Here is a 9,914-nt window from a genome sequence, read left to right as displayed (position 1 = left end):
AATGCACACTGGCCCTGTCCTGTATGCTGTAAAAGTACATGGGAGCTGTGAATATAAAGGGGTGCTGGCCCTGTCATGTATGCTGTAAAAATACAGATGTGCTGTGAAAATAAATGTACACTGGCCCTGTCCTGTATGCTGTAAAAATACAGGGGTGCTGTGAGAAAAAATGTACACTGGCACTGTCTTGTATGCTGTAAAATTACAGGGGTGCTGGCCCGGTCCTTTATGCTGCAAAAGTTCAGGGGTGCTGTGAAAATAAATGTACACTGGCCCTGTCTTGTATGCTGTAAAATTAATTGTAGGGGTGCTGTGAAAATAAATGTACACTGGCCCTGCCCTGTATGCTGTAAAAATTCAGGGGTGCTGTGAAAATAAATGTACACTGTCCCTGTCCTGTATGCTGTAAAAATACAGGGGTGCTGTGAAAATAAAGAGGTGCTGGCCCTGTCTTGTATGCTGTAAAAATACAGGGGTGCTATTAAAATAAAGGGGCACTGTTCTGTGTGCTGTAATAATAGAGAGGTGCTGTCCTATGAAATGGAGAACAAATATTTGGAGGAAAAAATAGTGAAAGATCAGGAACCATTTCCAGTTCCTAGTACTCGTGTTGAAGCTGCTGCTGCCACCAGTCATGACATTGACGATGGAATGCCATCAACAGCGCCTGCTAAGGCTGATGCCCAATGTCATACAGGGCATGTAAAATCCAAGAAGCAAAAATTAAGAAGCAAAAAAAAAAAAAGAAATTGTCTGATAAGAAACGTAAAATTGACAATATGCCATTCGTGACACAAAGTGGCAAGGAAAGGCTAAGGCCTTGGCCTATGTTCATGACTGGTGGTTCAGCTTCTCATGAAGATGGAAGCCCTCCTCCCTCTCAAAAAATGTAAAAAATAAAGCTTGTTAAAGCACAGGAATAAACAACTGTGCATTCAGAGATATCACAAATCCCCATGGAGTCCAAAAGGGATATCCAATTAGCCTCTGTATTTTACCAGCGCTAATTGTCCCGCTGGAGGCTGTCCTATTACCCCCGATAAGTGAGCATGAGCGGGTCACCATGCAGAGTGGCAGCTTCCAGGCTGTGGCGTTGTACCTGCAGCCTCAGGCAGGCAAAAACAAATCCTCAGAAACAGCCACGTTTTCGTGCAAAAACTGTGCTGTTTCTACCAAAAACACACAGGTTTCACTGAACCTGTGTGTTTTTGGGAGAAAGGGCATTTTTTTTACAGGCGATCAATCGGTGAAACACTGGAAAAAATAGCGAAATACTGTTTTTTGCACCAATGTTTTCCCGGGGCTAATAGGATATCCCCTCAAGTGTATCCGTGGTTGCAATGTCTAGGCCCGATCTCCCAAGACTGTGTGGGAAGAGGAGGCTCCTACCACCATTTGCACGCCCCCTGCAAGTGCTGGGAGGAGCACCACCAGTCCAGTTGATGATATTGAGATTGAGGATGTCACTGTAGAAGTACACCAGGATGAAGAGGATATTGGTGTAGCTGGCGCTGAGGAGGAAGTTGACGATGAGGATTCTGATGGTGATGTGGTTTGTTTGAATAAGGCACCAGTGGACATAGCTGTTGGCCATGGGATGAAAGCCCATTGTCACGCCTGGACAAAATACCAAAAAACCCACCTCTTGGTGTGAAATTATTTCTCCACAAATCCGGACAACAGATGTCAAGCCATCTGTTGCCTTTGTCAATCCATAATAAATAGGGGTAAGGACATTAATTACCAAGGAACATCCTCCCTTATACATCACCGGCAGCGCATTCATCGTAAGTCATAGTCAAGTTCAGAAATCTTGGGTAATAGCGTAAGCAGTCCACTGACACCTAAATGATGTGGTTTGTTTGAATATTATTTATTTGTTAGGATAAGGATGTAAACACTGAAGGGGGAGGAATCAGAGGATGAGGATGACATCTTGCCTCTATAGAGCCAGTTTGTGCAAGGAGAGATTAATTGCTTCTTTTTTGGTGGGGGCCAAAACAAAGCAATCATTTCAGCCACAGTCATGTGGCAGACTCTGTCGCTGAAATGATTGGTTTGTTAAAGTGTGCATGTCCTGTTTATACAACATAAGGGTGGGTGGGAGGACCGTCCGGTCACATCCACATTTTGGGATTATTTACAAGATGTGCATTTGTTGTACAGGGTTCTTTTCCTAAGGGCTGCTTAGGGTTATCACAAGACCTCGCTGTATTAGAAGAACAAAGTTTCAGCCATCTTGCATTGCAACAGCTTTCCATTGCACTGCAGCACTAGATGGGCCAGGAGCTCCTGTGAGGCACAAACAGTTACTGAATAAGCCCAGTATGGAGTCTTATGGTGGCTTACAGCCAGGAAGATGTCTGGCTTGCCAGGCTGAGGCATACTGTGGGCACAGAGGTTAGCATTGCTTCCTCCCACCGTCCTACTTATAGTATGAAATGAGTATTGACTGTAGAGTGGTAAGCTCCACTAGGACAGGGGCTTAATAACAAAAAAAATCACTGCACAGTCCTGCTTAGTACTTTACCGAACCCACCCAAACTCAACTTGCCCCATCCGGGGCTGCTGTGAGGGCTCAGGAGGGGCTGCTAAAACATCTAAGGGGCTTCTTTATTTAAAAATAAACTATGAATAAAATAAACAAGACACACAGGAATGCTCACATGCGTGTAACTGGGACACACAGGTATGCTCACATGCGTGTAACTGGGAGCTGTGAAAAATGAAAATAAGGCATCTGCCATAAAATATGTAAATAAAAATGCAATAAAAAAATGGAAAAAAGAAACCCACGAGATTTTCACAAAATAAGTCTTCAGACTTTGTGGAGGCAAAAATATCCAAACTTGATCCTGTGGTATACAGTTTTTTTGCATCCCAGCATTAAATCCGAGATTATCTTAATCCCTGAAAATGGAGAAGGGGGTACAAATTCGGAGGCTTTGGCCCCTACTTTTGCAGTTTGTCCAGTAATGTGGTAATTATATATTTGCTTGGTTGAAGTATTCTCCGTTCCACACCAATATAGGAGTGGAGGTGATATCCAGTGAGTTGTTCGTGATTGCATGTGCCTCTCTAATTTTTAATCACTTTCTTGACAATGTCCTCTTCCTCTTGCCTCTTCTCATAATGTGAAAAGTCATCAAAGAAGGAGGTGGTATGTTTGTAGCTAGAACGGAAATACCAACCTTGGTTGGAATAAGGCGCTAATGGGGTGCGTTTCTAAGTATGAGCTGCTGTCTAAATAGGTTAGTCACACCTATAGTATATAATGATAAACAAATGGAAGTTGAGGCAGCGCTAATCACGGAATAGATGGATTGTCTAATAAAATGCACATTTAATGTCTTAAATTAAAAATAGTACATATATATTAAATTCAAGAAGGGGAAGTCCTCACCATAGATGCAGTGGCTCTTAGTGGAAGACCGATCCTTTAAAGCAAATAAAGTCCAAGATGGTTGCTTGTGGGTCCTGTGATGGTTCAGGCGGTGACCAGTCCTTTCAGTGGGTTGGGGTGACAAAGAAGTGCACACCACAAGCAACCACTGCGCCGTCAGTCCTAAGCAATCAACCAACGTCCATTTGCAAAAATCCAAAGGCCCTATGTGAATTATTAGGAACAGGCATAATGTGGTACAGAAAAACTAAAAAGAATAAATACCTGATGGCGCAATCAATAATATGAACATATGATTGATATTATCTAAAATCTGTCACCTTGTGATCATAAATAAATGGTTCTATTTCGTCAGACCTCAGAAGCCTGTCTCTAATGGCTTCAATATAGCATATGAGATTGAATAAGAAAGAGGTCGCGCTATAGAGCCAATTAATTGTTCCACACCATTCTCAATTGTAAATATTTATTTAAAACATATAACCATATAAAAATATTATTCTTGTGATGTTTAAGATCTGGTGTGGTCACAACACCCTCAAATACATAGCAATTAAAAAGAGACAGTTCTCATCATAAAAATAAGTGTGCTGAATAGTATAATGTCCAAACTGGCAAGAATTATGCCACAAGTTCAGTAAGGAATAGGATCCTCCGTGTTAAATTGCACCCAATAATAGAGTCCAGAGGACACTGGTATTTTTATCCAAAAGCTATGCACCGCAGATGTAAAGGGTCACAGGTACATTTGCTCACTCTGTCCCTTATGCTTATAATACGGGACCTGTTTGCCAGTTCGAAGAGTTTTAAGTGCAGCCCGAGCGTCCCCGGGAATGCACGATGTGATAAACGACTGTTACCTGTGAATCGTAGCGGTGTAGTGCAAATTAGTTGGCGGCTTCTATCCGTGTGGCTGGATGAATCACGCTGATGGAAGGTTTCCGTACGGGCAGCCCGACAGTTCCAACGAGCGGGCTATCACTGTTGCTAAACCCGCTCGAGCGGTCAGCCGCACAGCCGCTTCGGCTTCCAGAAGACACTGTTCTCTCCGGCACTGAATGAATGGTAGCTTACACGGTTTGCTGGTAACGGGTGCCAAGTGTTCTGGAGATGCCGGACGAAGGTCTGAACTATTCAGCAATCACTTAATTAGGGAGTCCTAGATGCGTTTCGTAACATCCAGTTACTTCTTCCATAGGCGCCTATGGAAGAAGTAACTGGATGTTACGAAACGCGTCTAGGACTCCCTAATTAAGTGATTGCTGAATAGTTCAGACCTTCGTCCGGCATCTCCAGAACACTTGGCACCCGTTACCAGCAAACCGTGTAAGCTACCATTAATTCAGTGCCGGAGAGAACAGTGTCTTCTGGAAGCCGAAGCGGCTGTGCGGCTGACCGCTCGAGCGGGTTTAGCAACAGTGATAGCCCGCTCGTTGGAACTGTCGGGCTGCCCGTACGGAAACCTTCCATCAGCGTGATTCATCCAGCCACACGGATAGAAGCCGCCAACTAATTTGCACTACACCGCTACGATTCACAGGTAACAGTCGTTTATCACATCGTGCATTCCCGGGGACGCTCGGGCTGCACTTAAAACTCCTCGAACTGGCAAACAGGTCCCGTATTATAAGCATAAGGGACAGAGTGAGCAAATGTACCTGTGACCCTTTACATCTGCGGTGCATAGCTTTTGGATAAAAATAACAGTGTCCTCTGGACTCTATTATTGGGTGCAATTTAACACGGAGGATCCTATTCCTTACTGAACTTGTGGCATAATTCTTGCCAGTTTGGACATTATACTATTCAGCACACTTATTTTTATGATGAGAACTGTCTTTTTTTAATTGCTATGTATTTGAGGGTGTTGTGACCACACCAGATCTTAAACATCACAAGAATAATATTTTTATATGGTTATATGTTTTAAATAAATATTTACAATTGAGAATGGTGTGGAACAATTAATTGGCTCTATAGCGCGACCTCTTTCTTATTCAATCTCATAATGTGGTACAGGTTGAGTATCCCTTATCCAAAATGCTTGGGACCAGACGTATTTTGGATATCGGATTTTTCCGTATTTTGGAATAATTGCATACCATAATGAGATATCATGGCGATGGGACCTAAATCTAAGCACAGAATGCATTTATGTTTCATGTACACCTCATACACACAGCCTGATTGTCATTTTAGCCAATATTTTTTATAACTTTGTGCATTAAACAAAGTGTGAGTACATTCACACAATTCATTTATGTTTCATATACACATTATACACACAGCCTGAAGGTCATTTAATACAATATTTTTAACAACTTTGTGTATTAAACAAAGTTTGTGTACATTGAGCCATCAAAAAACAAAGGTTTCACTATCTAAGTCTCATTCAAAAATGTCCGTATTTCGGAATATTCCGTATATTTCGGAATATTTGGATATGGGATACTCAACCTGTACATACAAAATTTGTGGTGACTAGAAGCCATTCTTTCATGTGCAGTGTATTTTTATGAATTAATTTCTAAACAATGTGTATATCTGTACTATTTTAAATTTATTACATGAAATGTGCATTTTATTAGACAATCCATCTATTCCGTGATTAGCGCTGCCTCAACTTTCATATGTCTGTAGCTAGCTATGATTCAGAGAACTTGGTGAGCTTTTTCCAGGGGGACCACCAGTTCCTGGAATTATCTGTTTATTAAACTGTGCATGTCTTGTTTAAACCACATATAGGTAGGTGGGAGGGCCCAAGGGCAATTCCATTTTGCACCTATTTTTCTTCTTTGCATCATGTGCTGTTTGAGGCCTATTTTTCAAACCTGCCATCCTGTCTGACACTGTAGTGCCACTCCTAGATGGGCCAGGTGTTTGTTCCGCCCACTTGTGTCGTTTAGCTTAGTCATACAGCCACCTTGGTGCAACCTTTTGGCCTAAAAACAATATTGTGAGGTGTGAGGTGTTCAGAATAGACTGGAAATTAGTGGAAATGATTGATATTGAGGTTAATAATACTGTAGGATCAAAAATACACCCAAATTCTGTGATTTTAGCTGTTTTTATGTTGTTGTTTTTCAAAAAAATCCAGATCCAAAACCAAAACCCGAAAGGGTGGTTTTGGCAAAACCAATCCAGATCCAAAACACGTACAGAGATCCAGATCCAAAACCAAAATCCGAAAAGTGTCTGGCGCACATCTCTATGAAATACACAAAAAAAGGATACACAATAGATTGATAACATGCATGCAAGGGTGGATTGGGATGGAAAACCAGTCCAGGAAACTTATGGAAGCAGCCCTAATGGGGGTGTGGTCTGTTGAGGGGGCGAGACCCCTTCTCATAGGGCTTGATTGTACGCAATTACGGCCTTCCTTGCGTCTTTTTCTGCAGTTATATCTGAGACCAGCGGTTACAGAGGTATAGTATACCGTGTAGCCATGGCAGGATCACTGGACAGCAGAGTTGCTGTACTGCAGAGATGGAATGACAAAATGAATGGGGACAATGCTGTGTACTGAGTGTGGTGGGTTGCCTGTCATGTGGGGTGGGGGTTGGGGTCACATGACAACACACAAAACAGGCCCCACAGGCAGATCAGCCCACCAGATATCTTCCCTTCTTCCTATGGCTAATCCGCCCCTGCATGCATTTATATACATGCGTGGTTACTGAGTTTATACAGCAATAACTATCCCATTGCCATACCATCGCTATCTCGCAGTGCCTGGGTCATGGATTTGGCATCAAGTAAGTTCCTATCTGTGTAGAAGTTGTATATTCTCACTGTACTTGTGTGAGTTTTCTCCCACACTCCAATGACTTTTAGGTTAATTTTCCCCTGACAAAACTAACCCTGATGTGTGAAAAATAGGGAATACAGATTGGATGATCCACTTGGGCAGGGCCTAATGTGAATGTATATATAATAACTATAAAGCACTTTGTAATATAGGTGTTATATAAATAACTGTTAATAAATGATGTTTATGGTTTTGTTTGAACCACTGGATATAAGTAGTCAGCAGTATTTTGCCAGTTCAATGTAATTTTGTAAATTACCTGTGTTATGTTTTCTATTTATATTTTTGGAACTGTACTGTGGGTGGGATATACTAAACATTGCATTTTGGATACTATACATCCCGCCACTTGAGTTTATAGTGGCGTTAATAATATCTATATGTACCTAGAATTGCGATTAAAATTGCAAAATATAGCACTCCAGATAAAAGCTGTCCTTTGCGATTACTGGACTTCTGAACATGTGCCATATGACATGCTAGAAGGGATCCGATTGGATCCCTCTCAGAGGAAAATGTGAAGAGAAACCCATAGACTTCTATTGAGAAACGCCATCTACAGATATCATTACTCACCGGGTCCACGCTCCGGATAGTATCGCATTCCGGAGCTTGGTACATATGGGAAATGCAACCAAAACTCAGAAAACACCATGTTTTTAAAAATGTACTATGTTTTTTTACTATATTTGTGGAAATGCACTATGTTTTTATTTATATTTTTAGAAACGTACTATGTTTTTATTTATATTTTTTGAAACGTACTATGTTTTTATTTATATTTTTGGAAACGTACTATGTTTTTTATTGATATATTTGGAAATGTATTGTTTTTCATTTATAGCTCTATTAATATGGGTCCTTTTTTATTTATTGGGGGCTTTCCCTGATAAGTAACAATTCATATTGCATGTTTTCATGTCCAATTTTTCTGATCTTTTTAATAACAGATTGTAAGCTTGCGAGCAGGGCCTTCCTTCCTCTATGTCTGTCTGTTTTTGACCCAGTTTTGTTCTATTACTGTTCTAATTGTAAAGCGCAACGGAATATGCTGCGCTATATAAGAAACTGTTAATAAATAAATAAATAAATAATGCTTGCTGGCCAAGACAGCAAGCAATCAATGTAACTTCTTTGTCTTTAATAGCTAACCTAATACCTAAACTTACTTCTTTTTCAGTTTCACTTGGAGTGACTCACGACTAGACAGAAACTTGGTCACACTTCTTACTGGAGAAATAACTGATTCCTTTGACAATGAGTTTCGAACATTGTTTGCAGCTTCCAGACCACTACAAAGATACGATTTTGCCAAAGAGCCAAACAAAGGAATTTATAATAAAGTGCCAATAACCTCAACTAACACCATAGTGATGAAAGAGTCCAATATTGTTAATTCCAATGTCCAGCTTTTGCCCGTTGCTGTGGAACCTTACACAAATGGATTTTCCTCACCTGAAAAGTTTGACACAAGTGGGGCACTGCAGCCAAAAGATGTACTTTCATTCCCCTACATCAACACACTAGGAGGGATCAAGATGTCTAAAAGTATTAATAACATAGCAGAGCGCCGGACGGTAGTACCAGCCATAGTAAATAGCAGTGGTATGAATGCTGGTTTTGGCAGAAATTCTCTAGCACCTCAGGACTCTTCCCATATGATCAAAGACACAGTAAATGTGCCTGATTACTCAATCCGCCACCGCCTCGCTGCCTGCCGCAATTTTGAAGGACCCACTTTGAACCTTCGAGTTCCTCAGGAGTCTCACAGCGCACTCAGCGACATTCTAAAGAATGTGCAGCGCAATAGACTGTCCGTTGCCAAAACAACCGGTGGGAGGCCAAGCAAGTCTCTCTGGGATCTCAGTCAGCTGTCTCAATTGTCAGGCTGCAGTGGGGAACCAGGGGTAAGACAGAACCCATTGGAACTTGGAGAGGACCCAAAGGTGAGTGCATTGTATTGCTATTTTATCATATAAATAGAAACATAGAACAAATATGTAATACATATTGTTTCAGATGTAAAAATGTGACATATAATGAAAAAAAGTCAGAAAATAATTTGGTTTGGACAGAGTAAGGAGTTACTAAAGACTATGGGGAAGATTTATCAAATCTCAGAGAGAGATAAAGTGGAGACGAGGTTGATCATAGCAGTTTCTGTCATTTTGCCAGCAGAGCCTGTAAAATTACAGAAGCTAATTGATTGTATGGGCAATTTACTGTATCTACTTTATCTCACTTCAAGATTTGATAAATTTCCACATACACGTAGATTTTATGGGCAATAAAGATAATTTTGAAAAGCTAATTTATGCCTATAACTTTATATGCAACCCTATTGTCTAATTCATAGCACATTTAAACTTTACCTAAATATAATTAAAACCAAGATACCGAACCTTTATATTGAGAAGAGCAGAGTTCCAAACTTGGGACCTCATTAGTTATCAGTAGTATCAGTGCTAAATCACAAAAACTGCAACTGAAAAAAGCATGAGAAGGGCCGCCCCAAGTTGCATTTGCATTTATAAATGCGATCTCATCGCCAAAATAGCAGCAGCACCCCTACATACTAGTGATGTGCACCGGACATTTTTCGGGTTTTGTGTTTTGGTTTTGGATTCGGTTCCGCGGCCGTGTTTTGGATTCGGACGCGTTTTGGCAAAACCTCCCTGAAAATTTTTTGTCAGATTCGGG

At 41.0% G+C, this 9,914-nt stretch overlaps 1 protein-coding gene across 1 annotated transcript in view; it reads left to right on the top strand.

Moving 5' to 3' along the window:
• The window catches only part of FAM83E (family with sequence similarity 83 member E), a 199,031-nt gene that overhangs the window by 137,986 nt on the left and 51,131 nt on the right, over positions 1 to 9,914 (top strand). Inside the window, exon 5 of the mRNA XM_063942758.1 lies at positions 8,395 to 9,160. Within this exon, the coding sequence (XP_063798828.1) occupies positions 8,395 to 9,160 (766 nt within the window). The remainder of the gene's footprint in view (positions 1 to 8,394; positions 9,161 to 9,914) is intronic.

Source organism: Pseudophryne corroboree, chromosome 10, assembly GCF_028390025.1.
Source record: "Pseudophryne corroboree isolate aPseCor3 chromosome 10, aPseCor3.hap2, whole genome shotgun sequence".
NCBI lineage: Eukaryota > Metazoa > Chordata > Amphibia > Anura > Myobatrachidae > Pseudophryne > Pseudophryne corroboree.
Note: the sequence above shows the minus strand (reverse complement) of the source record. Positions and strands in the feature narration are given on the sequence as shown.